Below are 12,074 nucleotides of genomic sequence, written 5' to 3' on the forward strand. Positions count from 1 at the left end.
TATTTAAGCACCAAAAAAATGTGAAAAAGGAAAAACTAGCCACTTTCACAATCACCGCACCTAAGAAAAGACTTGGAAAATTCCTAAGATCCCAGCCTCCACTAAGGTGAGGACGTGTTTGCCATTTCTCCAACCTAGGGACCTCTAAGTCATTTTGCGGGTAGCCATGGTTTTTTTCAGTGTTATCAACCATTATATATATGTGCAGGGAGCTTGGTGGAGAAAAGGGTTGAGAAAGAAAAGAAGAGCAAGAATTGGGACTAAGACAAAGGGGAGAGAGAGAGAAATGGAGTGGAAGAAGGGTTACATGGATTTGATCTTAGTTCCTTCAGGCTTCTTCTTTGTTGTTCTTTACCATGGATGGCTCTATTACAAGGTTAAGACCCAACCCATGCAAACCATTATTGGTGTTAATGCAGCAGCTCGTCGCCTTTGGGTCCTTGCTATGATGAAGGTAAAAATAAATAAACACATCTTGTTTTTTTAAAAAATGATTATGATCCATTGCTCCAATTTCTGGTAGAAACTAAAAAAAAAAAGAATAAAATACAAAGAAACTTGACCCATGTTACACTCATTGCCATCTTATTGATTTCTAAATTTTTAAATTTCATATTAGTTAGTTCTTGTTTATGTTCAATATTCTTGTTTTTTCCTCTTGATTTCAATTTTTTTTTTTTTTTTTTGTACATTTGAAGCAAATATAGCTTTAGTACTTTGATAGCCAAACTTGTTTCATTTTGAAAGTAATGTTTTTGTAGGATAAGAGATTTTGACAGTAATGTTTATTATTTGTTTTGGTGGGTCATGTTATATGAGAGACTATAGTGGAAGCTTCGATAGTTTGCTTGTCTTGTGTATGCATATTAGTGGGGCTGTGGATCGATAAATAGGAGTTAGCTTTTTAATTAAGGGAAAAGTTTATATAAGGTTGCAACCTTAAAATGTAGAATCACATATGCACCTAAAAAATCTATCGAAAAGGCTATTTTAATGTTGAAATACCCTCTAATTGATCATCTCGACATCGAGATGTATGAATATTAAAAAAAAGAAGTTTTTTTAGTCCCAAAAAAAGTGCATCTTGCAACACATTATCTAGACTGTCCATTTCCAAGATTTTCATATGTTATAGATCTATTTGATTTTGACCATTTTTGGAGTTTAATAGTTTCTAATCAGATATGAAAATAGTTTTTAAGATAATCCTAAAAAAATTTTACAACAAAATTACATGTTATGATAAAATTTGCAGGTACGCCTTAATTGGATTGTTTAAGGTTGCAACCTTATAAAAACCGAACCCTTGAACTAAAAAGTTTTTATTACACACACATGGATCTTTGGTTTTTATTTAATTTATCGGCAAAAAGAGTTAGATTTTTTTTTATATTTTTAGGAAAATTAAAATTTTATGCTTTAATTTTCTATCCCCCTCCACTTTTTTTTTTTTTTTTGTGAGGAGGTGAAGCACGGGGATTCAAACCTTGAAGGAACCTAACCTTTTTTAACTATAAACAAGTAAATTAGGAGTTAAATCTCAAATTAATAGTTCCAAGTTCCAAGTTTCTTAGCTTAGGCATTTCCCTGTTAATTTTCATCCAAGTCCATGCACAATTTTCCCAATAATATTATGGGTTCCTTGCATTTCTTTACATAAATTTAAGAACCATTTGTCATTTCATTTTCTCAATGAGAAATATTAGAATTACTTCTCAAAGTCTCCAATATTGGAAATCAATATTCCAATTCCCCATGAAATCAAACTCTTTGTCCTCGCTCTCCTTTTCTCTCTCCATGTGATCAAAGTTTGTCCTTGTTCTCTGTGTCTCTCTCTCATAAGTGGGCTTTAGACGTATAGCTTTCCACGTGTATGTAACGGCTGCTTAGTTTGTTCCATTGCGTATGTTTTGCACTGGGAGCTACCACCCCACTCTCTTGTCGTGTGCGTGTGTATGTCTATTATATTTTTTTTTTTTTTTTTTTTTTTTTTTTTTTTTTTTTTTTTTGGAACATTTGCGATCTTTTTCGCTCTCTCTCTCGTTTGAAGCTAACTGCCCCTTTCCTTTAGACTCTAAAAGCAACTACAAAATCTTAATATATATATATAGGAAAAAGTTGGGATTAGCCCATATGAACATATGAATCCAACGGTTCAAATTGAATCTGGGCTGATCTGACAATCACGGATGTCCGATAGTGTTTGATTTATATATATATATATATATATATATATATATATATATAAAGATATTACAAAACACATATGACAAAAATGAACAGTATTTTCATCCATAAGCTTGGTGCCATTTGATTTTTCCGGATGGTGTAGATTAAAAGACCGTCATAGACATAGCATGTTTGTAGCTGTCTATCACAGGTATAGCAGATCCGTGATAAGATTTTTGTTAATGCAAAATTGAGGTAAAAAATATATGGAGACTGTCACGGCTCCCGTAGGTCCATAACGGTTTTGCAAACCGTCATGGACCACTGATTTTTATCTTTTTCAAAGGAACCACCACTTAACATCCATGGATGTTTTATGCCTCAGGGGATACAAATATAGAGATTTATCCCTCCAAGTATAAAGATTTTTTCCTGTAAAAACTGTAAGCGTCTTTTTCACCCAACAGCAAGGTTCAGCTTTGAACAGTACTTGAACAAATCGACTTTGCGCTACTCTTGCGCCAAATTTCGTATATGTTTTGGATTTCTCCAAAAGTTTGGCTTTTGAATAATGTAGTTTTCAATTATATGTACCAAATTCTACCGAAATTTAATTCCATTAGATAGATTATGGGGATTGTATACTATGATACATGTACCACTCTTTTTTTGGGTTAAGGTTAGTGAGGTGAGCTAGAATTGTGAGCATATTTAGTGGGAGAAAGCAAAGGATCTCATTGACATGAAAATGACAAAAAATGGGCCCTCTTTTATTCAATGGGCAGTCTAATGCTACTATGCACATTAGTGGGTACTACTATGTAATAAGTGCATTGCATGCATCTTCATTGATGTTTTCCATTTTGAAAGAATTTGAAAAGGACAGAAAAAAATTATATATAACCAAAAACAAAAAAAACAAAAAAAATTCAAAAGGGCTTCGAAAGTGTAATAAGGGCTTTGAAATTGTGTCTTGGAACGTTACCCAAAGAAAATAGCTTTGTCAAAAATACTAGCACAACCCTTGTATTGCATTCCATGCTTGCTCAGCCAATGCATAAAGAAGGGGACGTATAGCATACTCCCACGGAAGCATACTGTATGATTACTCCCTCAGGCAAAAGACCTACTTGGGGGATTGTTCTAGCATGAAACTTTGAAATCTACTTTAAAAATCATTAGATGAGTATTTTAAAAAACAATAGAATTGAATTTGAGTTTTTAAACACTTAATTGACGGTCTAAAAATTGCATGATCTCTATTTATGCATAGGGCATTATTTTCTTCGTGGCCCGTATATGAACTTTGTATCTATTTTCTTGTGCATAGAGGCTCGGTCGAGGAGGTTATATCCCCAAAAATTGTATGTCTTGACAATACTTCACGATAAATTTTACTTAAGGGAGTGAATGGATAATATGCTCGAGTGGGAGCATATATATAATCTTTTCGCTATAAAGAATGAAGAAAGGATAACAAACAAAAAAAAAAGAAAGGGAACCTTAAAAGCCATCAACATTTGCAGGTCATTTCTAGAGCCAACACCAACATTAAACTCAAGCATATTGGTGGGTTCCACTGAATATGTGGAATCCACACACAAATACACTCATGGATCACTAGTCCATGGTATTTGTGGGTCATCTTTATTGATGGTGAAGGAGACAAATTACATTGGAAGGGTTGGTGAGCTTGGTTTTGAAACTTGGACTTTGGGCTGTGATCAAGAGGCAGGGTCCCCAATCAAGGAGACATCCCAAGCCTAGAAAATCTAGAATCTAGATTCAATTTCACAGCTTGTATAGTGTATTCTTGGGCGAATATACTCTACAATTACTCATTCAAGTGAGAGGATTTTCTCAATTTAACATGAGATTGTATATAATGAGACCATTTATTTTTGGTACAAGGAGGTCACAATTACTAATAACTATTTGATGTGAAATCTAGTAAGTTGGGTGTGTTACAAAGTTCGAAAAAAAATTTTGAATATTGAGCCTCGTCAATGGAATAAATATAGCTACCAATTTCACTGGCAATGGATAAGATTAATTGTGACCACCTATACAAAAGGTCAATGGTCTCATTGTATAAACAAAAAGAAAGAATATTGCATTTTCAGACGATTGGATTTGACTCAAAGTTAGGCCATTGTTCAATCTTAGGACTTCCTTGTTCTGTTTTTGTTTTTTTTCTTTTTTCTTCTGAGCTTGGTGAGCAGCTTACACCCCTAAATTTTTGGGTCCCGATATTTACTCTTAGATGTGGTTTTATCCAAGAGCGGGAATGTATGATATGCTCTAATGGCAGCATATCTTCTTTTGGCCAATTCCATAGAGTGGATGATACACTCCAAGGTTGCGTTTGTTTAGGCGAAAATCGTTTTCCAAGAGAGACATTTGCCTGATTCCAAGTAATTGGCTTCAAAGCTCGAGAGCTATGAAGCCACTTTGCCGCACACTATTTTATATAGCAACATTTCACTTTTGCATTTTGTTTAGCCACCGTTTTCCCAAGAAACAAACATTAAAAAGTGGGATGGTCCCCAAGAGAGATTTTTGCTGAAACAAATGTACCCTAATTGCTTTGTGCCTTCAAAGTAGTATAGTTATACAAGTTGCATAACTTTACTCCTTTTTTAGAATGGCCTGAGGCCTTGCCTGTAGTATTGTCGAGTCCCATGACGAACTCTCGAGTCTCGACTCCATTCTCACCTAAGGGTAGGGCTCAAATCTCCACTGACTTACCACTTTAAGAATCCCTACACTTAGTTATCACATCGTGGTATCCATTCCTACCACTAGCACCCCCAATTAACACTTTCAAAATGTAACTCCCCAATCTATTACAGGTAGGGGCATGTCTTCCCCACTGAGTTATCCAAAAAAAAAAAAAAGTAATAATGTGCCTATTTTAATGCCAAACACATTTTCGCCAGGATAATAAGCTACTTGTTTTCGAATAACTTGGGATTAGATGCCATGAACATGCTCATTTTCACATAGTAATTTCCTTAACTAAGCTCTTCCTTTTATCGTGCAGGACAATGATAAAAAGAACATCTTGGCCGTCCAAACCTTGCGTAACGCGATTATGGGCGCGACCCTGATGGCCACCACCTCGATCCTCCTATGTTCAGGGTTGGCGGCCGTGATCAGCAGCACTTATAGCGTCAAGAAGGCCCTAAATGACTCCATTTATGGAGGTCAAGGGGAGTTCATGGTGGCCCTCAAATATGTCTCCCTCCTCCTCGCCTTCCTCTTCGCCTTCCTGTGCTACTCCTTATCCATCAGGTTCATCAACCAAGTCAACTTCCTCATAAACCTTCCTGTGCAATGCCCAGTGGTCACACCTGACTATGTTTGTGAGCTGCTAGAGAAGGGATCAATCCTCAACACAGTGGGAAACAGGCTTTTCTATGCTGCAATGCCCTTATTGCTGTGGATCTTTGGACCAGTCTTGGTTTTCCTCTTCTCTATCTCCATTGTGCCAATTCTCTATAACCTTGACATTATATATGAAGTTCCAAAGAGTGAGGTGGCTAGAAAGGTGGAGGATGAGGTGGGGGGCTTGGAGTGCAGGATTGTGTGAGAGGGATGGATAAAGATGTTGACCTCCTCTTCATTTCTTACTATTTTGCTTGATTTTCTTCTTTTGATTTCTCCTTCAGGGGAGAGAGATGGGCTTGTGCCCCTCTAAGACCATGTTTGGATGGTACCCAATGTTCTTGTAACGAAATTATTGCATTAGTTTGGTTGCAGAACACTGCTTCTTTTGGCTAGATGAGTTTGGTATAGATACAATTCATTGAACATAGACTAATATATTAATGAGCAGAATTTGACAGTTCTCCATTCAAAAACACTCACAATATGAAATACCTGACCATATAAGAATATTAAAAGAGTATTTGCCTTCAAGATAAAAAAAAACACTAAAATTAGGAGCATGGCTAGATACAGTTGCTCATCATTGGAAAATTCACTAAGCATTAAGCACGGATTATCAACAAATGGTATTGCTTGCACTTATGAGCAACCTAAATAAGGTACAAATATCATCAAATTGATCATCTCCACCTCATGATGCATGGACATGAGGAAAAAAGTAGATTTGCAGTTTTGGAAATAGTGCATCTTGTAATACATTTTTGGACCGTCAATTCTCAATATCTTCAAGTTTTTATAGATCAGCTTGATCTACAATGTTTTTAGAACTTTAAATTTTATAATTATAGATGAAAATATATTTTAAGGCCATCACAAAGATTTCCAGTATTGAAACCATTTCTTGGCACTATTTGAAGGTGCGCTTTATTTTGATTGTTTAGAGCCTCGGCCTTATACAAACCGCACCGATGTTTTGTTGCTTGACCATATCTGGCTGTTATTTTACTGAAATATATACTTGAGGCTTATGCAAATTCATTTTTGCAAGTGATCCCAAATCTTTCTTCACATGGCAAAGTCCATTATTATTGCCGATATGACAATTATGAGCCATATTGTACAGGATAAGGATACTGAAATGCTCATGACCATGGGGCATGTGGTAATGAGGATCTCCAGCATCCACTCAATGGTTCAGATGGTGATGGAGAGTGGTATCCACCATCAAAGCTGTCCTGCTGTGATAAATCCAAATCTTCTTCCATCACCATTCATCCCATTGATTGGATGGTGGTGGCCCTCAGGACCACATACTCCTTGTGGTCATGAGGATTACAGTAAACTTATACTGACATTTGTGTACCTTTTCATCCCATTAGCTGCCATTTCCATTAATTACTAATACTGATATCACAATTTGTAATGGCAATAGGATTAGTATACTCTGCAGCACTGGTGTATTGTAGATTGTACACGGGTCATCACCATCCATTTCCTATCATGGATTATTATGTACCATGCACTGATCATATATGGTACGAATTTCCTCAATAAAATGCGAAATGTAGATTATTAGCATTTTCAATGAAACTACAATCCTTATATATTATCCATTCACTGAGCACAATATATACAGTTCTCACATTTTCCCTTTCTGCTTGTTTGGTAGAAAAGAAATAAAAATTGCAGAAATTGAGGGTTAGTACTACTGTTAGAGAGTCAACCAAGTTTTTCCTTCTTTCACTGTAAATTTCTCGAGCTTTCTATAAAACATGACAAAAATGATGACCAATTTGCCCTTCTTACTCCATTTACCAAAGAAGCTATAGGACACATTTTTGCAGGACTCGTTGGAGAGCTTATGTAATTTTTGGCAACAATAACCCATTGAGAATCCAACATTTCCATAGGTACTGCAGGCATAAATTCCAAAAAAAATCAAGTTTCCCCTTAAAAACTTGAGTATATAATGACAAGAATACCCCTTGATTTGTCATAACAAATAATATCTCATTGGTTATTCAAACCTAAGTGTACTCCATCTATAAAAGCTGATTGAAAGGCAAGGATTTCCATAATGGAAAGACTCTGGTAAATTCTCCATTTCTTGAAAGAGTTTCTTCTTTTTTTGGTGCAAAGCATGCTTTGTGCCTTGTGGACGTAAAATTGTTGCTTAAAAGGCCAACCAAGAGGACAAAAAAAAATAGATGTATTGATACTTTGACACATGTCGACACTTAGTATACATTTGAATATTAAAATATAGGAATAAGAGGTGCTCGCTTTAAGATTTGGATATTAAAAATATAAGAATAAGAGGTGCTTGCTTTAGGATTTGAATATTAAAAATATAACCATTTTCTAATCTACCTCCCTCCCATCCAATTATTTTGTCTTATAAAGGAAAATTCTATTATGCTAAAAGGAAAAGTGTATCATATATACTTGGGGTATAAACTTTACTCATAAATAATAACTTTATGGTCATTTCTAACACATATCGGCTTCTTAGACTGAAATACTAGACACTCTTGGCACTAATGCATACTGGTACTTGTCTCTGCTGACAAGGAAAACTACACCTCAACAGAAAAAATAAAATAAACAGAACTTGTAGATCTAAAGTTCCTTGTTATAACTACCCAGCTAAAAAAGACCATTGTGCCCAAAAAATCTCTCCTAATCTAAAGAGTCCCAATAACTAATAGTCCCATAGTCCTTTTACAACTTATTTAGGTATACTTGGTCTTTATTTATTTATTTTTCTTTTTTTCCAGAAGGCGTTTAGTCCAGGCTTAAAATCAATGTAGTAGTTAACTTATTTCAAAAAAATGCAGGAATCGGGCTTGGGCTACATCTGAAGTTCGATTCCTACTGCTAAACTACCCAAAATAAAAATTCAAAAAACCAAAATGAATAAAAAATTAGAGAAACAACACCTTACCTTAAGACTTCAAAAACAAAGTAAAAAACATTAAAGTTGAGAGGGTCCTCTAATCACGGCTTCTGCTCTGTTATGCATATTATGATCACAAAATCCACCATATTAGTAGGCTGTGAAAATAGGACTTTTTTTTATCAGATTTTCTACTTTTCTTCCCTTTTCTTGTTGGTTTTCTGATCTCTTGTGGACTCTCCTTGGGAAGCATGTCTAGGGATGAAGGTACCTGTGTGTAAATGGGTACAAAAGAAAATTTACTCGACAACGCATGGCAGTGATGGGTTATATTCAATGAAAAGTGGAGAATGAGACCGTTTAACGTTAGCACAAGAAGTTCGCAATCACTCTTAGCATTTAAATGTGAGATCTTACGGTTGGTCATATTTTACTTGTGACGGCTTGAATGATTGAGACATTCTTGTACCATAAGTATTCGGTAGTATAAAATATTTGTATCAAAATATAACTATATACTGGTTGTATTAAAGTATATCTGCAACCATTTGATATCAGCTTGGATAATTTCTTTGGATTAACTTTACAGAAGATATCGATCTAGGGATTTGCTAACATGAACTCTGCGTGAGTGTGCATGTGTGTGTGCCCGTGTGTCCTCACAAACTGATTGCTACTAATGAAACTTTGTTATAGAGGCGATTAACTATAATAACTGCCTCTATCTATGGAAAAATTTATATAAGGGTGAAGCCCTATACAATCTAATTAAGCCGTACCTCAAAAACTCACAAGAAGAGGTTGTTTTGATGCTCAAAAATTCTCAAATTGATCATCTCGACCTCAAGATGTATGGACATGAGAAAAATAGCTTTCAAATACTGAAAATAGTGCATCTTGTAACGTAATTTCTAAACCGCTAATTTTCAAAATTTTCAATCATTCATAAATATTACAATATTTTTCAAGCTTTAAATTTTAGAATCAGAGAAGAAAATAAATTTTCAGGCCGTCACAAAGATTTTCAATACTAAAACAACATCTTTTGACACTATTTGAAGGTACGTCTTACTTTGATTGTCTAGGGCCTCGGTCTTATACAAACCACACCTTTTATCTATTTATTTATAATATGAAAAAAGTTCATATAAGGTTGCAACCTTCTAATGTAGAATTAAGGTGCACCTCTAAAATCCATCATAAAAGGTTGTTTTGATGTTGGAAAACCCTCTAATTGATTATCTCGACATCGAGGTGAATGAATATGAAAAGAAAAAAAGATTTCAAGTCCTAAAAATAGTGTATCTTGCAACACATTATCTAGACCGTCCATATTCAAGATTTTTAAGTATTTATAGATCTACTTGATTTAAACTAATTTTGAAGTTTAAAGTTTTATAACTAGAGATGAAAATAGATTCTTAAACCATCCTAATAATCATGAAATTTGATTGTTTGAAGTTGCAACCTTATACAAACCACACCCTTATTTGCATGCATGCTTTGGCTGGTTTCCATGATGAAAACTTTCTTCCTCGAGCCATTAGTTATTAACTGTTTGCAAGTAGCGGCAGGATCGAAGGCAATTGTGCTGGTATATATCTCAAGAAATCGACTACGGATTCCAAGAGAGAGAGAGACTGTTTACTCACATCATCAAGCACTAGAGCACCTGCAAGGCGGGCTTTAGGAGAGACAAATCCACCACGGATTCACCCGAATACCTCAAATTGACAGAGAGAAACAACCCTGCATCCACTTTCTCACCATTGCCAAACTCACTGAAAGCCTCCGAGTTCCACTGTAACCAGCAAAACACTACAAACTGCACCAGTATGAAGCCAGGAACAGTGAGAAAAAGATACACCGATTCTTCGAATTAGAATAAATGGTCGAAGCCGATCACCTGGTAATTCTCAACAAGATATCCGAACTCCTCTCGCATGTCAACCTTCTCAGAAAGGAGATAACAAGCATCAAACAAGAAGGGAAGAGAGTGTTTCCCAGTAGAAGTCGAGGGATAATTAACAAGAGAAGAGGGGGTGTCCTTTTTGAAAGCTATCATATTCTCATTTGTGGGAACAAAGGCACAGTTAGTAAAGGAAGAAACTGTGAGAAAGGCTGAGAAAGTAAGCATCTGGATCCCCCTACTCTTTAGTAGATGCTTTGCATGAGAAGGAAGGCTAAGATACATAGCAATCAGAGAAATTCCAAATATATGGATCACAGAGTAATAACACAAAACAACATTTTCCAAAAGCCTCAAGGAATTGAGCTTCAAATATCCTTCAATTTTTGTTTCCAAGACCACCACACCATTACTGACTCTCAAATCAGTGTCATTGTTTGGATTGGTGAGCGTTGATGAGAACAATCGATGCCTAAAATTTAATGTTATTTAGAAGTGTAGAAAACATATTAAATAAAATGATGTTGTGATTGTAAGATCGGCCCAAATTCAATTTGAAATGTTGAGATTATATTGTAGATGTTAGCTAGGCTAACCTCATACTCTCCAGATATATATATAGAGTCTCATGCAATGAGTGTATCATAGTATAATGCAACCACACTTCTAGAAAACCATGTTTGTGGTATTTTTATGACCCACAATTTCGTGTGTATATATATATATATGGAAGCATCTACAAAACACCTATAGGTGAAGTTCTACAGTACTTCACCTACACCTCATCACCGTCCAAAGTTCATCATACGGCCACAGTTGTCCAGTAGTATTTGAATTTTTACAATCAAATTTATCTAAAATTTGGGGCATATGTACATATGACCACGTCGCACCAAAATAAAGTATTAAAACAATAGTCATATATTAAAATAATGAAATTACCCCTTAAACGTTATAGGGGTATTTTGCATAATTTTTATCATTCAAATTATTTGTTTTATATTTTATTCATGTGCATCTCACTAAGGCGCACACACCAATAAAATTTCAGATCATTATGATTTGTAAAAAACATATTAAAATTTAAACAATATCAGATGTCTGTGACCGTGTGATAAACTTTGAACGATGACAAAGCCATAGGTGAAGTACTGTAGAACTTCACGTATAGGCGTTTTGTATATATATATATATGGAGATGGGGCAGGTGTGGGTCAAACTTGGATCTACTAAGTCAGGATAACGCATATAAATGAATCTTGGTCCGCCTTTCTTAAGGGTAGCGATGAACCCGAATCTGACCCAAGATTCGCCGAGTATACCCGATACGGGTCCGTATATGAGTCCAACATTTGGACCCAACGGGTCGGGTCCGGGTCCAAAACCTGGACCCAAAGACTATTCGGATCCTGGTCAAGTTCAACCCAACCCATACCCGTAAATTATTGGGGATAAAATATTGCAAGTCCTATTCGTTTTGGTGTATTAAGGATCATATACAATAAGAACTAGTAGTCATCTTTAGCTATTAAACGACAAATCAGACAACTTGAAATTTAATGGTTAGTGATTGTGACCTTGTTGCCAATAATATTGGTATATGATGGTAAAACTTCTGAACCCGACAAGTTGAGTCTTGGTCCAAAACTTAGATTCGGGTCTGGATCCAGGTCTAGCTGAACCCATCCCATACCCGATATGTTGCCACCC

General features: G+C 35.5%; 1 protein-coding gene and 1 pseudogene across 2 annotated transcripts; one reads left to right on the forward strand and one right to left on the reverse strand.

Moving 5' to 3' along the window:
* The first annotated feature begins 226 nt into the window (after nucleotides 1-226).
* LOC18440738 (transmembrane protein, putative (Protein of unknown function, DUF599)) lies at nucleotides 227-5,951 on the forward strand. The gene is made up of 2 exons (XM_006850876.4): nucleotides 227-454; nucleotides 5,213-5,951. Exons 1-2 carry the CDS (start codon nucleotides 287-289, stop codon nucleotides 5,759-5,761), a joined length of 717 nt encoding a protein of 238 aa, XP_006850939.1. The 5' UTR covers nucleotides 227-286; the 3' UTR covers nucleotides 5,762-5,951.
* A 3,872-nt stretch (nucleotides 5,952-9,823) lies between these two features.
* On the reverse strand, nucleotides 9,824-10,844 carry LOC18440737 (sodium transporter HKT1 pseudogene; annotated as a pseudogene). The gene is made up of 2 exons (XR_016040548.1): nucleotides 10,362-10,844; nucleotides 9,824-10,280 (listed from the first exon to the last, which is right to left on the reverse strand). The product of XR_016040548.1 is annotated as a sodium transporter HKT1 pseudogene (transcript).
* Between the last annotated feature and the right edge of the window lie 1,230 nt (nucleotides 10,845-12,074).

The sequence above is a fragment of the Amborella trichopoda genome, chromosome 1 (assembly GCF_054954075.1).
Source record: "Amborella trichopoda isolate Santa Cruz 75 chromosome 1, AtrichopodaSantaCruz75HAP2 v2.0, whole genome shotgun sequence".
Lineage (NCBI taxonomy): Eukaryota > Viridiplantae > Streptophyta > Magnoliopsida > Amborellales > Amborellaceae > Amborella > Amborella trichopoda.

Coding starts and splice junctions, on each gene's coding strand:
- LOC18440738 (XM_006850876.4), top strand. CDS start 287: ATGGAGTGGAAGAAGGGTTACATGGATTTGATCTTAGTTCCTTCAGGC. Junction 455..5,212: donor GGGTCCTTGCTATGATGAAG/GTAAAAATAAAT, acceptor TTTATCGTGCAG/GACAATGATAAAAAGAACAT.